Raw genomic sequence first — 17,005 nt, forward strand, 5'->3', positions numbered from 1 at the left:
AAAATGAGAAGGATAAATTATATGTTAAAAGAAGTGGTCTTTTGCTGATTCTATACACCACTCTAGCGAAATTTCACTTCTAGATGTCAAGATGCATTTGACAGACTATTTCCTGCTCTTCTTTTCTGATCATTTTTTGTCATGCCTTTATCTACAGTTCTCTCTATCTTACTTTCTTGTCTACTGAAACATATTTAGCAGTATCAAGCTGTCATAATATTGCTCAGCTTCTCAAATCTCCTGATTGCACGCATCCTAGAAATATACGGAGACTTGGGAACTGAACCTCCTTCCTCCCTCCTTCTCCCTATAAATGTGGAAAATGTAGAAGTTAACAAAGTGCTGCTTCTCTACCTTCTGATGAGAATTCTACATTCCTTGCTGCTGTTTAATAATAGTTGAACAGAATTATTTTGTACACTCATTCTGCAGCATATTAAGTTTGCAGGCTATTTCATACAAACCATACATCGTATCTCATGGGCTGGACTCAGTGCTCCGGTCATAGAAGACAATTTTGTGCTCCCTCTGTTCTTCATTGTGGCTGCATTTGGTTTGTCCCATTCTCTGGTACTCAGAAAGGTGCCCTCCAGCAATGTTTTTGCACCTGCAGTTCATTTATTCTGCTGACTGCTCATGTATGGGGTTTTTTCATCTAGTACCAATGGTCTTACCAGTTAGGATTATGAACATTAGAGACCAAGCTGAGCTGGCAACCAGTAAGTTTCCAGACAGCTACGGGCTGGTACTTGACAGCATCCCTCTTTGCAACTTCTGTAGGTTGTGCAGTCACCTAGATGTGTACCCAGCTGTACTGCTTTTCCAGAAGTTTAAATGAGTGTTTGTTAGCATATTTTATTTATTTATTTATTTATTTATTTATGTATCCTTCAGTGATCATTTTCAGTGATGGATAGTTCCAGCAGTTCTGAGATTTGTTTTCAGGACAGAATCAAAGATTGTTTTACCTTAACTGTACATTTGACTACTTTTAGATTCTTACTAAATCTTAACTAAGAATCCTACTTTATATAATATATTAAAGAAACACTTTCAGCGCTCTTTTAGAAGTAGTACTAGCACTATGTCACTTTTGTCTTCTCTGTTTGATAATTTGCTACCATTAGCTAAGTTCTAAAACCCACACAAGAAGAGAAAAGAAGAAATAGGAGAGAGGAGCTTTTTCTAGTTCATGTTTTAAGAGATGGGCTGCTTTTAAGTAGTGGTAAGTGTTACTGTGCCAAATGGTCTTTTGGTTTTAACTTTTTTGACTTTTCTTGTATGGCAGTTTTGTCAAAGACAGGTAATTGCACACAACATTTTAGATGTCAAAAGCCACATGTGTGATGTATTCATTTAGGTCTCCCTGTTTTAGTTTTCCCTATTAAAGTTAATATGATGGTTCATGTTAGAAAGTATTAACTTCACCTGCAATATTGTAATCTCAAGTACTCTAGGTCAGACGTGGCTTCCCATTGATTTCTGACCTTATTTAGACCAGTGGTTCCATTTCTTTCAAGTTTTCTAGTTTGGAATTGGAAATCCACTACAAGGGTAAAATTTCTTCAGTTCTGTGGAGAATCATCTTGATTCTTCCTTCACTCATTTAATTAAACAATAGGAATAAAAATTGTCTTGAATCATAATGACTTTCATTACAGTTGTTAACAGATACAGAAATCCTTTAAAGCCGTCTTCTAAATATAAGGAAGGTGATAATAAATTTTTTCCATTAGATTTCTTTTTAGCGAACGTGACAGCCTTGTGTTGGATATGAGGTCATGTTGTTAGAAAAACTGATTAAGAAGGTCTGAAATAGAATTACTGTTCATGTGAATAAAACAAAAATGGCTTGAACTGCATTAGACAAGCACAAAAAATATGTAATTTTCTGTTTATTTTTTAATTAAAGTTGAGTTTTGTAATCTACAGCTGGATTCGAAAAAAATAAATCTAGCAATTTAGGTTGTTGATAATGGTTAACAGTGGAAGACAACATTTGAGGCGTTATTTTGAATTGTGGTCCAGAGTATAACAACATCAGCTTTTTAAAAAATTGTACTAATTGCTGATTGTATTAGATTACATATAAATTTAGCCCAGTAATTTATATGAAGAGTGCTTTGGTAAGGCTCACAATGTCAGCAGACCTCTAACATACCCTTTTTCTTTATGAATATGACTCATCTGCTGCCTCAGATGACAAAAGTGAAACTGGCTCCAGACAGTAGCTGGGGAATATATCATACAAGGTCTATGTTGAATATAGAAGACCAATTATAAACATACTCTTTGTCTGTGACCTTATATGCTTCAGATATCCTCATTAACAGACCACGGATCAGATTGCCATCATGTGGCACAGCAGATGCTAGAGTAGGAGAGAAGCTGTGACTCTGCAGTGTAAATACATGAAATAAAACCCTGCTGCAGATCAGCACGAAACAAAATCCTTCTGTTGGTCACCATAAAAAAAATCTTAAAAAAATCTGTGTAAGTATTGAAATTCTGGTTACACTTATACTGAGGATTATGGTATTTACATAATGGAATACAGCCATGCATAGGATAACAGTTCTTATTTGAGGTAGGGAAATACGAATTATCACGGAAACTTATGTGCTACAGTGTTAGCGATCAAATATTTTTATAAGCAAAAAAAATTTGGAAGAGGAGATCTTAAACCTTGTGCTTACAATTTAAATCAGCAAAATTAGGTATATGTTTGGTTCAATCTAAGACACTGATTTATGGTTGGGACCATCTTACCTAAACTAATGTGCCACAGCTTCATCAAACCTAGATCAGCTTTTGTGCTGATAATTATTATGAATGCCCACTTGTGAGAAAGGTCATATAGCAAATATCTTCATAAGAGTTACATGTAAAAAGGTAATCAGTCCCTATTAACCCCTCCCATGCCCCACTGGGAGTTTGGAAATAAAGACAAAGAAAAGTAAATCCACAGATATTTATATGGGGGTTATGATCTTCCTATCATTAGCACTCCTAAGCTCACTTTTTGGCTACTGACCTTCCAATTTGCAAGTGTTGCTTGTTGAAATCACCTCCCCTTGGGCCAAACAGGGTGATCTTTTCATACAATAGAGTAATAGGGTAATTCATGGGTATTTGACTAATTCATGACCAAGAGTTACTAGAAAAAGAAAGCAGTCCATGCAAGTAAAGACAGTAGAATCAAGGCAAAATAAAATAGTTCTAATTTGGTTTAATACAGAATGTAACAGCTTACTGAGGTGAAAATGCAATTCTTTAAAATTCTGTCAGTCTGTGTTAAAGCTACAGTGAAAAACCAGTATCAGTCTTCCATGGATGCTTCAGACACCTTATCCCAGTCTTACAAAATTTTTCCATCATATTTCTCTCTTGTAAGTGATGTGCAATTCATAATCATCTACAGAAGAACACTCTTTGTATTTCAGATACATATATGAAAACCCTGTTTGAAACTACTGTTACACATACTCCGTGTGGCTTTTACACTGTTCATACAAGAACAGGATTGAATATTTGGATCATATTTTAAAATCAGGATTTGAAGTTCATTGTATGTTTCTACATTGTTGTATTTAAGCTTGATATTGATATATTCTCCCTGGGTATTTATCATCTTAAAATAACCTAAAAATTCCATGGATTTGGTATTTTAGAAAGCTTTGTGAGGCTATTGAGGTCTAATAACTCTAAGTTTACACATTTTAAAATAGCTTAATATATCAAGGGGTAGTCAAATATTATTTTCAAGATAAAATACTTAAAGGAGAGCGAGAAGCATAAAAAAAGATTGATTTCATTGTACTGAATATAACTGTAATTGGGCCATTAGCTGACAGAATTCTGTGCTGGCTAGGAGGAGATAAAGATATGACATATGCGCACAAAAATGAAGTCTGGAAGATGAATAGGCCTTCTAGGGAGTTGATCTTTACAGATCAGATAAGGATTCTTCAGGTCTCTTTCTTGCAGTCTGTCCTACATCAAAGGCTGTCTTTCAGCGATAGTAACGTGCACTTGGAATCTGGGGACAAGACCTTCGAAAATAGACAGTTTTGAGATTGACAGGCAGCTGGGCTTTGGGTTTTTAATTGTTGGTTTGCTTTTTTGTGTCTGTGTGTAATCTTTTGTAATCCCTTTAAAAGTTAAAGAAAAGTTCATAGGCTGATGGAGTAAATAACACTTGCATCTTATCTCTTTCCCAATAGCTGTTTTGCTTTAAAGGTAACCACTCTCTTTGAAAGATTTAAGGAAATCTAGTGGAAGGTATCTTTTTACTTCTTTCAAAGTTTGATTAAAAATACTTATTTGTGGGCAGTGTCTATCTTTCAAGGGGAAATTGTTCTTTCGTTGATGAACTAAGTATTCTGAAAATTTCTGAAAATAATGCACCCTGCACAATATTTAGAAAATAGCAAGGGAGAGAGCAGTTCTCAGTCAGTAAAAAAAGTTAAAATAATTGTTTAAAAAAAGAGATAGAAATAATTGTTTCATCTTGGAACATTTATTAAACAAATGCTTGCTTAATCGCAGTGTTTTCAAGCACCTTAAATTTGACATCAGCTACTGTGTCAACCGCACTGGCTAAATCTAGCATCAGCCCTTTCGATCTCTGACTTCGAAGCACCATCCCCCAGCTCTCCGGCATCCTCCAACAGCATAGGAGGAGATGCAACAGCATTTTGTAGCTTTTGCAGCCCTCTCTCCCTGATCGTGGTGTCTCAATTTACGTACTACTTCAGAGTAATTTGAGTATCATTGCCATAATCTGAGAATCCTTGTTCTCCAGCAGACTGTATGAACTAGAGGTTTTTTAGCTTGAAGGAAGCCACAATGTTTCTGTTACGTGTTAGTTTTGTTCCTTTTCCCCTTTTTAGTGGTGTTTGGTTTTTCATCCTCTCTAGTTAAAAAGGTGATGTTAAATAGAGCTTCATTCAAGGCCTGAAAACATCTCACAGCTTTTTTCTTCACCGCACGCATAGAGAGGCATGGAGTAAGAAATGATTAAAACCTAATATGCAGAAATACTGTTTTGCACGTTTGTTTTAGAACGATTTCTGCTTATTTTCTTATATACAAAAATACAAATCTCAACATTTTAGTATGTCCTAGAGAAACCTGTAGGGAACTGCAGTGGGTCACGGTGTTAAAGAAGGTGTTACCTTATTAAACTCTCATTGTAACGGGGGGGAAACGGGCAGTGTCAGGTGTCAGCCTGCCGTTGTGTTCCTCCTCTGTTGGCCTTCTCCAGAGACTCCTCCATCAAAACAGGGAAGGCAAGACCTGACATTTGCATACCTCACAAGGAAACAGGCATGATTTCTTGGAGAGGGATGAAAAATTAGTCTCACCTTGTGTCACAATAAAGGTCATAGGTAACCTGAGTTTGCTTCACAGTCTAGCTATTTTTGACCCAAGAGTCCTGACTTCTTACTCTTGCTCTTAACAAAGCACTGGTTGTGAAAGGGGGAATGTCTCAGTCGTTAGATGTGTCAGTCATGGAATGTCTCCGTGTTGCTGTAGCAGTAGCATTTCTCCTTGCACAGAAATGAGGAACTTCTCAGAACACCTTAGCTTCACAAAATACGTTTTAATTTTTATGTAATTTATTTTGAATAATCTTCCCTTATCTTTCCTAAAAATAGCAAAGGTATTACACAGGAGAGAATGATTCTGGGTTTTGCATGCACAGACTTCCTATCAGCCAAACCATATCTTTTGAAAAAACACTTGCTTCTTGAAAATGAGGTCCTTGCATGATATGTGTCCTTATGATAGCCTGCACATAACCATTGATGAAGTCTTCTGCTGGAGATGAGCTGGGTAATCGGAGGCCTGGCTCATGGTCACGCGTGGGGGTTGGTTTGGTTGAGTGAAGGAACACAGCCATTGTCTCACTGTTCATCACTGTAACTGGTTGCTTGTGCTTTCACATGAGCTTGACTGCCTTTCACAACCTTTAACCTTATGCTCTGTACACATACCTCAAAGGACAACTTCTCATTTTGGAAGCTATTCTAAGATATAAAGATCTGTTGAAATTGTGCGTAGTGTTATTTAGCAGGTTGTTTAGACAGTTAGGGTGGGTTCTGTCGTGGTTTAGCCCCAGCCGGCAGCTAAGCACCACACAGCTGCTCGCTCACTCCCCCCCGGTGGGATGGGGGAGAGAATCGGAAGAGCAAAAGTAAGAAAACTCGAGGGTTGAGATAAAGACAGTTTAATAGGTAAAGCAAAAGCCGCGCACGCAAGCAAAGCAAACCAAGGAATTCATTCACTCCTTCCCATGGGCAGGCAGGTGTTCAGCCATCTCCAGGAAAGCAGGGCTCCATCACATGTAACGGTGACTTGGGAAGACAAACGCCATCACTCCGAATGTCCCCCCCTTCCTTCTTCTTCCCTAGCTTTTATACTGAGCATGATGCCATATGGTATGGAATAGCCCTTTGGCCAGTTGGGGTCAGCTGTCCCAGCTGTGTCCCCTCTCAGCTTCTTCTGCACCTGGCAGAGCATGGGAAGCTGAAAAGTCCTTGACCAGTGCAGCAACAACTCAAACATCTCTGTATTATCCACACTGTTTTCAGCACAAATCCAAAACACAGCCCCATACCAGCTACTATAAAGAAAATTAACTCTATCTCAGCTGAAACCAGGACAGGTTCTAACTTAAACCTGACTGAAAAATTTTTCAAGGGGAAGAATTTGATAGGGAATATTCTTTTTTTCTCCATTTGAGAACAACCATCCCCAAAAAAACCCAACCAACCAACCAAACAAAACCTTTTACTTTTTAAATTTGCTTTGAGCATTTTTGCTTTATAGTACAGATTAGCTGAAGAATTTACCAACTTTTCATGAAGGTGAGGGATTTTAAGTGTGGCTGCAGTTCTCTCCATGCGAAATTCATAGTAATGTTAATGCTTGTTATATATGTCTCTTCATAATCCATTTTTCAGTTTGTGCGTTCGGGTTCTACTGTCTGTCGTAGAAAACAAGTGCGGTTCACTGGGTGCCTTAAGGTAACGAAGCAGACTGTGAGGGAGATCTGAGGGCAGTGTTAACTGCAGCTTTTTACACATGTAGTAGGTGTCATATCTCACTTTGCTACAATCTGGTGAAACATGACTTAATCAGCTTGAACTCATCAGAGGATAGGCCAAATTGAGATGCAGAACTGGCTATAGTGAGTGAAGAAATTAGATGGACAAAATTGGTCTAGTATATTACCAGAAAACTGAAAATATTGCAGGTATCTGAGGTGTTTGGCTGGTGCTATCAAGGGAGAGTTGTACTGTGCTTTTTCCCAGTCTAATGCATCAAATTATATCGTAGTTTTTCTTTTGTAAATGTGGTACTTGGCTACTCTGGAGTGTACCTCCAGTGGCAATGCCTGTAAGCTGCTAGTAGCTTTCTATTAGCTAAGAACCATTTGAATTGACAATCATACGAGTGAGTGGGGACACTTATTTTCTGGCAGCAGAGCACATAGATTTGTTGGGGGTTTTTTGTTTATATAGGATGATTGCAAATGTAAAAGAAAGGAAAAGATCCTAAGCTTTGCTTTGTGAAATTTATCATCCTGATAGTTGTTAGAGCGGGGAGAGGGACTGCCCGCATGGGATCAGATAACATAGCGCTTGCTATCAGACGGGCTGAGGTGAGATTCTGACAGCAGCATCTCTGTGATTCCAGCTTACGTGAACTTTCTGGTCATATTCCTCTTGGTTGTTAGCAAGAACTGACAGTTGACTCAACTGAAAACGTGACTTAGACCACCAGTTCATTTTGTGTAGGAATTGGTCTGAATATTAAAACGATCATGAGGCTTGCTGTGCACATATTGTTACACAGTAAAGCGTGTTCATCCCTAGTTATCTGGTGGATATAGCCAGGCTATTTCTCTTAGAAAGGGACCATAACTCCCCAGAAACAGCTGCTAACATTTTTATGGGGCTGTACAATAATTTAGTTCTCAAAGTAAGTCAGTCAACAATTAAGACATGGCTAAGTCCACATGAACTACGTTCACATCAGGTAGCTGCTTCTTCAGAGTGAGCTTGTTTGCTTTCGGGATGGGTGCTTGCCTCCAGGGCTGCCGGCGCTGGGGATGCTGTGTGCAGCTCAGCTGGAGAACACGCATTACGCTTGGCAACTTTCATATGCAGAATTGTAGTAAACTCCTCATACGTGTGTACAACCGCCTTTTTTACAAAGACTTAGACTTTTGTATGAGGAGGGAAATGTCACCAACCCAATGGATGTGTCTCTTCAAGAGACTGACGTGCAAGAGGATCATCTGATCATTCCTGTGCGCTGTGCTTTGCTTACCGTGGGGCTAAGTGGACAAACTAGATTTCTTTCAAATTAATTTAAATGGGAAAAATGCCCTCTAGGAGCATGCCTGTTACTCTCCAACTGTTAATGTGTATTCAGTCCACGGGACCAGACTACAGCTTGTCCAAATTACTGAGTTTTTATGGGTCACTAATAATCATAGGGGATGTCAGTACTTCCTCTAATTGAAGCTAAATAATTTAATGGAGAAATAAATGTCCATAATGCAGTGCTTTAAGATTCTAATAAATACTTGTCATTGGATGGTAGATTAAACTAATACATATAAGGCAAGGTGATGTGTGTAAGGAGAAAGTATTTTCAGAAGGATATTGATGGATTTTGAACTTAACTAGAACTTCTTAAATGACATTGGAATGAGGGTTAAGTTTTCTAATGCATGATTACAGTACTTAAAAAAGCAAATAATACAGGAAATAGCATTTTTGAAATGAGATGGTGCATCTTTACTCAAATATACATAATTTTCAAGTAAGTGCAAAAAGCATAAATATATAGAGAAAATGTGTATGAAGAAATCAAAACAGAAAGACTTTGCTATGTGATGAATCAGTAAAGACTAAAATGTATGTCCTCTCTCTCTTTGGTCTTCAGCGCCTCGCTAAAGAAGCAGAGAAGTACCAAGCATCACATCAGTGGAGGGATGAGTTTGGGGTAAGTTTCAGTTTTTCTCCTTTTAACCTTCTCAGATTTTTCCTCTTTGAAATGTTAACTATATTCTTACGAACACGTTGTTTATATATCCACCACAGAAGGAGTCATTGACTATGAATGGGCATTTTATTTTATTCAGTAAACAGAGTCTCAGTCTGAGTGTCTAGAGAATAAAGTGGACTTTTAACTTCAGAAGCTCACAGGGATCCTCGCAGACCCAGGGGTGTAGCTCCAAGGTGTACACAAGACATCTGTTTGTTTTGACTTACAAGGAACGATTACAGAGAAGACATCTGGGTGATGGTTACTACCAGTGAAAAGTGTGCTACTCCAAGCACTGAAGCACAGAATCACAGACAAGGTTTTTACAAGTTGTTTTTTGCTTGTGTGGTGGAAAAATGCAGGAGAAAGCTTAATACAGAAGGATTTGGTTATCTACAGGACTGTCTATATTGGGAGCCATAGACTATTTTTTTAGCATCCTTTTCTATACTTTAATAACTGCATCTCTTCTCTTCAATATTCTAGTACTACTGAAAGAGACCCTAACCTGGTCAAACACTAAACTATCTTCTTCAATCATTTCAGACTGTACTGAAAAACAAGTGAGATGATTGTAAAATGTACAACATTAATTCTTTATCAGCGCTCAAAATTAATATTGTGCTGCAAGATTATAAGCCTGTTAATTTTAGGCTACAGTTTCCTGCTAAGTGTCGAAGTCATTTATTATGCCTTCATTACCTGTTCCTTCAGAAATAAAAGAAGATGGTGCTTTTATGTGATGCTGCTACAAACCTAGACTGTGTTTGCACATCCACTAGAATCATAGTGGCACACAGTTAAATGCACAATGGTTTTCTATGATGTCCTTTCTGACCCAGTGTTCCTCAGACACTTGGAGATCTGAAAACAAACAGACAAAAAAAAAACCAAAACACCACCCTAATGTCAGGCCAAATAATTCAGGTAGGAGTGACTGGCTTTTAGGAGTGCAAGGAGAGTCTGGACACAGCCCGAAAGCTTTTAAGTGTGCTCTCTCCACAGGCACAGCTTCTAATACATGGTAAAATGCAGAATGCGTATTCCATAGGGATGCAATAATGAGAATGCTACAGCGACCTTTTCTGCTAATTTGTCTCTGTTTTGAATAGAAAACAAAACCTGTAGGTTTGATGGACTCAGTGCAGAACTGTGTGAATGCAGTCAAATGCTCTTTCTAATCATTTTGCTTCTTACTGTACACACTGGCATCACACCAACAACACCATCTCAGCTTTTGGTTTTCTTTTTGCCCTTTACTTACAGTGGAAGTCAGTCACACCAGAGAGGCTTCTGGTCTTATCAGAATTAATTGCCAAGGAGAGATCTCAAAGTAATTTTGAAAAGTGATTTTATATTAATGTTGTGGCTCAAGCAAAGACTATGGTCAGTAGAAAAGAAAAAAAAATGCAGTTGGATTTATAATCAAGTAACTGCAAACCTAGCTTGTGCTCAGTTTTGAATTTGGATGAGAACAGTGTGCACCATATAATAACCTTGACATTAGGTTATGCAATTAAATTTCAAATAAATGTATTAAGCCTCTTATAATTTAATTTGTTCCATTTTTGCCAGAAGTAATCTTTCTTCTCTTCTGGCCTACTTTTCACAAAATGCCTGCTCAAATTAGTTTGCACACAGATCTTTCTGATAAACTTAATTTTCACTGGAAGATTCATTCTCCTAATGGCTTATGATGGAAAATAGAAGATATACTGTAAAACTTTCTCAGGATGACGGTTCTTAAAGTACTTCTGATAGCATTATGAATGGTCTACATCATGCTGTACGAGGTTTATTTCTTGTCCAGGCTTTCGGTTTGGGTGATGAAAGCCCTTCCAGCAGCATTGCACATGAGTCACTCTAGAAAGAAACTCTTTGGGACAATCTATTTCTGCTTCTAATGAGCTCACGATCAGCAATGTCCTTGACAGATTGCAGCTGAATAATAGCCTATGGAGTTTTAAGGAGAAAATATCACAAACATTCCTTCTGGGGAAGTGTATAAGGGCTGACTTCAGTGGAACAAATCCAAAAGAGGAAGGGCAAAGAGGGCTGGCCGTAATATCGAGTTCTATACAGAGCTGCAAGGGATGTGTCAATCAAAAGACTGCCAATGTGCCTGTTCTAACACCTTATTCAAAATATGAATGTTTATTGCACTGTTTGCAGCAAAAAAACATGTAAGCCTTAAAGATTTTTAAAGATTTTATTTGCACGTTAATGTTGCAGTATAATCAAAATTCAGCATCCTCAGAACGGTCTTTTGAAATTAGCTAGTACAGGGGAAAATCTTTGAGGATCCAGATTTGGTCCCACAGCCTCATTTTTGTTATTTCAGCTTATAATTTCATGTAAAGGCTGTCAGAATTCTCTAAAGGACAGAATTTGTTTGCCTTTTAGAAAAAAAGTTGGGACTAAACCATTAATAGAAACACAAATCCACATCTACTAACATCCCTTTTCCCTACTATTTGTAATTGAATTGAGAGTAGAATTTCTTCCAATATTTCTAGTACTAAAGTATATTATATTCCAGCTACTTCAAGAAGACCAAGCAAAGAAAAACAAAAGTGAAAATTCAAGTTTTCGCTTTTTGATAAATCATAGAATCATAGAATCATAGAATGGTTTAAGTTGGAAGGGACCTTAAAGATCATCTAGTTCCACCCCCCCTGCAATGAGCAGGGACACCTTCCACTAGAGCAGGTTGCTCAAAGCCCCATCCAACCTGGCCTTGAACACTTCCAGGGACGGGGCATCCACAGCTTCTCTGGGCAACCTGTTCCAGTGTCTCACCACCCTCACAGTAAAGAATTTCTTCCTAATATCTAATCTAAATATACCCTCTTTCAGTTTAAAACCATTACCCCTCATCCTACACTCCCTGATAAAGAGTCCCTCCCCATCTTTCCTGTAGGCCCCCTTTAAGTACTGGAAGGCTGCTATAAGGTCTCCCTGGAGCCTTCTCCAGGCTGAACAACCCCAACTCTCTCAGCCTGTCCTCACAGGGGAGGTGCTCCAGCCCCCTGATCATCTTTGTGGCCCTCCTCTGGACCCACTCCAACAGGTCCCTGTCTTTCTTATGCTGGGGGCCCCAGAGCTGAACACATTACTGCAGGTGGGGTCTCACGAGAGCTGAGCAGAGGGGTAGAATCACCTCCCTCAACCTTCTGGCCGCACCTGATGCAGCCCAGGATGCAATTGGCTTTCTGAACTGCTGGCGCACATTGCTGGCTCATATTCAGTTTTTCATCCACCAATGCCCCCAAGTCCTTCTCCACAGGGCTGGTCTCAATCTACTCATTGCCCAGCCTGTATCCAATTTGGGATTGCCCTGACCCACATGCAGGACCTTGCACTTGGCCTTGAACTTCACGAGGTTCACACGGGCCCACATCTTTAGCCTGTCAGGGTCCCTCTGGATGGCATCCCTTCCCTCTAGAGTATCAATCACACCACTCAGCTTGGAGTCATCCACAAACTTTCTGAGGGTGCACTCAATCCCACTGTCCATGTCCCTGACAAAGTTGTTAAATAATACTGGTCCCAATACAGACCCCTGAGGGACACCACTCGTCACTGGTCTCCACCCGGACATTGAGCCATTGACCACAACTCTTTGAGTGCAACCATCCAGCCAATTCCTTATGCAGCGAGTGGTCCACTCATCAAATCCACGTCTCTCCATTTTACAGACAAGGATGTTTTATGGGACAGTATCAAATGTTTTGCACAAGTCCAGGTAGCTGGTGTCAGTCGCTCTTCCCTTCTCCACCAATGCTATAACCCCGTTGTAGAAGGCTACCAAATTTGCCAGGTGCAAATTGCCCTTAGTGAAGCCGTGTTGGCTGTCTCAAATCACCTCCCTGTCCTCCATGTGCCTTAGCATAGTTTCCAGGAGGATTGGCTCCATGATCTTGCCGGCATCAGTGGTTAAAGGAATCTTTATCAAAGTTTAAGAATTTTCAAATTTTATTTTGGTTTCATCTGAAATAATATGTTCAAATTTACAAAACCAAAAATAGCCATGAACATAGAAATCTCAGACTGATATTAATTTGAACCTGGGAAGCTGTGACCCAGCAACTTACTGAACAGCAAATATCTGGTGTTAGCTAAAGTATTTTCATATTCCTATCCTTCTGTCACCTTGCATAGCTTTCTAAATACACAGATTGACACTGGGGGCTATATGTATTCTTTTTGTTAATAAATGAATGCTTGTCAGGTGTATATTGAATGTCTTGAGCAAAAATAAAAATCTAAAATGAGTTAAGAGCATGTATCTTACATATTTACCGTTAGTTTTTAGCTAAGTGACAGAAATAAAGATCATAATGGATTTTGGTATTTTGCATTGATAATTAAATATCAAAATAATTTTGGCAATTACTAAGTAATTTACTAAAAAGTGCAAAATGATTCAAAGGAATATTAATTAAGAATAATAATTAAGAATACTGAATGTCTTCTGAATAAAAAAGGAAAAAAATCATTAATATGGGATTGTAATATGTTGTTTCCTGATTAAGCACAAAGTCAAAATATCTGAACTGCAGTTTACATCTACAGCCCTAAAATAATACTTACCCGTTAGAAAACTATTGAGTCTGTAGAGAATATTTGTGAAGTTTATGAAGACAAATCCAAAGCGCTTAGCTTCAGGCAAATAAAGAAATGCCATTCTCTGCTTCCTACTCCATCGGTATTGCCCAATTCCCTAGCTGCATGTGCAGCTGGAGAAATAAAACCTACTTAAATGTTTTTAGATTAATGCAGTTACAAATCAGAGGTACAAACCAATATTTCTAAATGAAACAGCCTTGCCAGTTTGAATTTTCTTGTATGCTGCAGAGTGAAAGGAGGGGGGTTTTGACACTTGTGATGGTCCAATTAGTTTTCTGGCATAGAGATGCATGAAAAAAATTGTACGTGAATTGGAAGAAGGAGGGGAGAATTCTGTATTAAATAATTGCTGTTATTCCCTAAATGGCTCTTCTGCAATTACATTTGATACCACGTTTGATTGCCTTGCAATGGTTGGTTAACTAAAGCAATTTTGTTTCCAGTTGGGTTGCAATATTAATTGTACTTAGACATGTATAAACATAAGGGATATCTCGTTTGTATTTTAACAAGGGGAGTCTTTATGGATGGCCTATTAGCATCCACTTATTTATGTGAATACTGAAACTCAGACTTTTAGGAATTAATTATCACATTAAAATGCCACATGAAAAATCCTTTCAATATGCCTTATCTTTTAACCAATAGCGTCATTTTATATTCTTCTGTGTAAATGATGATTTTCTGAGTCCTGGTATTTCTGAGACAGAATTTGCTGTGATGATAATGTGTAGGCTGGTGTTTATGTACCAACTGGGCTTAAAAGTAAAGACAAAAGGTCATGGAAATATTACTTTGGAATTATGATTTTTTTTTTTTCCTAGTACAAATACTGGCTGCATAAAACTCTAGTGAAAAGTTGCTTAGCAAAGAAATGGAAGATAAAAAGGATAACAGATAAAACAAGCCTCGCCTCACAAGAGCTGATCCAAGGGGTGACTTGCAAGAGCAGAGCAGTAGTAGGCATCTCTCTGTGCCTGACGTGTCTTGCAGATTGAAGATTTTCTGTAATTTATTGTGGATGCTAAAACATTGCATCTTAAAAGCCTCAACTGGAAAACAAACAAACAAAACATCAAACTTTCAGCTTTAATACTGCTTCGTTCTAAAGAGGCAGTTTAGTAAACATACTTTGTCTTTTGAAAGAGGGAAAAAGTCTGTAAAGAAAACAAACTAGAATACTTTTGCTGTCAGATCATTAGAGAGAGGATACAGCTCTCTTCCAGCTTGTACCTCTGATAGTCCTCTTGGGTGCAAAGAGCGGCTGGGAGAAATGATACTGTTTAGATTGGGCTCCAGACCTGGGGTACAGGGAACCGGTCCCCACAGGCCCAACGTAGGTGTGGGATCCTTTCCCAGTAAAGTCATACATACTCTGTAATTTTGTGGAAGTTTTAACAACACTGACCACTAGCAAAGTGTCAAAGCTGTCTGTATCTTCACAAAATGCTCTGATCCAAAACCCAGTGAAATAAATCTTTCACTGATTTTGATTCATTTTGCATAAGGCCTCACGCTTCTAAAGCCTATGCGATTTGGGAAAAAATATGCCAAATGATTGATTTAAATTGACAGGCAGATGGTCAAGGTTTTAGGGGGGATAATATTTTATTCTCTGAAGGGCTGTGTGCCACCTTCTCTTCTGTGACATACAGTTTTCATTTGTGTATAATTTAAATTAAATGTGTCATATCTCACTGAAAGGAATGAAAACACCTTTTTTCTGTCAGTGATGGTTTGCACTGACATCTTTCTAGTCAGGGGACAGAGCTCTGTGTGTGCACTGGGACTGGTAGGAAGGTGAGGTGCAAAGGAAGTAAGAATGAATCAATTTAAGTAAAATTGTGTGGGTTTAGGGGTTGTTCTGGTGTTTATTTGATGATTATCAAATCACTTATACCTTTTTGATTCATAAAAATGCACTGTGAGTATTGCAGGAACAGGCATTTCGGCAAGTTTTTCAATAGTGCTTTCTCAAAATGAGACAGGAGATACAGCAGTTACAGCATTTGAAGCACTCTCACCGTAATTTCCTAGGATCTCCATAATTAGTAAGAAGAGATTCATCTTAATGTAGAAATCCACTGTGAACATGCCCATGCTGAAGCCTGTTTGGAGACATGTGAAATAGGCTTCACCAGATGAGTGCAGAATTTGTCTGCCATTCCCTACCAGGAGCAGGATCCCACTGTCCACTTGTCCGTCCCCAGCATCCTGCCCCTAATGTTTGGATTCTTATTTTCACAAAGTCTCAGCGATGCCTTCTGGTTTACAGATTTCTAAGAGGCACTGGTTAGATATAAGAAATATGACTTAAAGGCAAAAAAAAATCCAGGTCATTAGACAACTTTTTAAGGGTAGTGCCTCTTGCTAGCTTGCCTGGACTTTTATAACTTCCTAGGCTCTCTCAGGTGAGTCTTTGAGTCTAGAAATCATTGACTTCCTCTAGAATCTGGGTTGCCATAGGAGAGTTCTTCCATGCTTTTGTTCTGTTATATAAGATCTAACGTGATCCTGTATAAGAATGACCCCAATATAAGTATTAGTGTGATTAGTCATTTGAACACATTTATAATCACATTTGTAACCCTTGATTTATTTATTTTTTCACACTTTAGGAATTTTAAACCAGTTAGAAAGTTGATGAAGAAGATGGCAAACGGCAGCTTTACAATCAGAATCAAGATTATATATAAGCAGGGATTTTAAATATGTAACTATAGAGGAGCTAGTTTTTCTGCTATATCTTTTGGTCTTTAGATTTTGGTTATTTATCATCTCTTAAAATGCTTATACTGAGTATAGGAGTGTAACTTTATAATATAAATCAATGCAAGGATCTCATCTGGGCAGTGAAGTGCTTTGCTGGTAGGAACCTGCCAAAAAAGCTTTTAGAGTAAAGTGAAGAAACACCTTCAATCATTGTTGAATCTTTCAAGCATTCCATTTTATCTAAAAAATCAAATATGTTAAAAGACATCTAATACTCTTTTTACTTATTGACCAGGCAACTCATTTAAAAAATGTGCAGCTTCTGAAAAAGAGGTGGAGGGAAGGAGCTGGGAAAGAAAAAAAGAAAGAAAGGTGTGATTTCTCATTATTAAGACACCATACATATGCATTATCGCCTTCGTTTTGAATGAGTCTTTAATGTGCTTTCTCAACAAACATCTTATTGAAAGCAAGATGTACTATTGTACTTAATTTATTAACACCCCGTAGGTTCTTTAGTTTACAGTAGAGAAGTACGATATGTTAAGAAAAGCTTTCTGCAGGCTGCCGTTGTGCATATTTTCTAAGAGTTCATTGAATT

The 17,005-nt window shown here is 38.2% G+C and overlaps 1 protein-coding gene across 6 annotated transcripts in view; it reads left to right on the forward strand.

The window, feature by feature from the left end:
- CACNA2D1 (calcium voltage-gated channel auxiliary subunit alpha2delta 1) overlaps window positions 1-17,005 on the forward strand; it is a 440,093-nt gene that overhangs the window by 192,080 nt on the left and 231,008 nt on the right. For all 6 annotated transcript variants that reach the window (XM_072858469.1, XM_072858441.1, XM_072858480.1 and 3 more), the window contains exon 4: window positions 8,962-9,021. In XM_072858469.1, coding sequence (XP_072714570.1) covers window positions 8,962-9,021 — 60 coding nt within the window. The remainder of the gene's footprint in view (window positions 1-8,961; window positions 9,022-17,005) is intronic.

Source organism: Ciconia boyciana, chromosome 1 (genome assembly GCF_034638445.1).
Source record: "Ciconia boyciana chromosome 1, ASM3463844v1, whole genome shotgun sequence".
NCBI classification, from domain to species: domain Eukaryota; kingdom Metazoa; phylum Chordata; class Aves; order Ciconiiformes; family Ciconiidae; genus Ciconia; species Ciconia boyciana.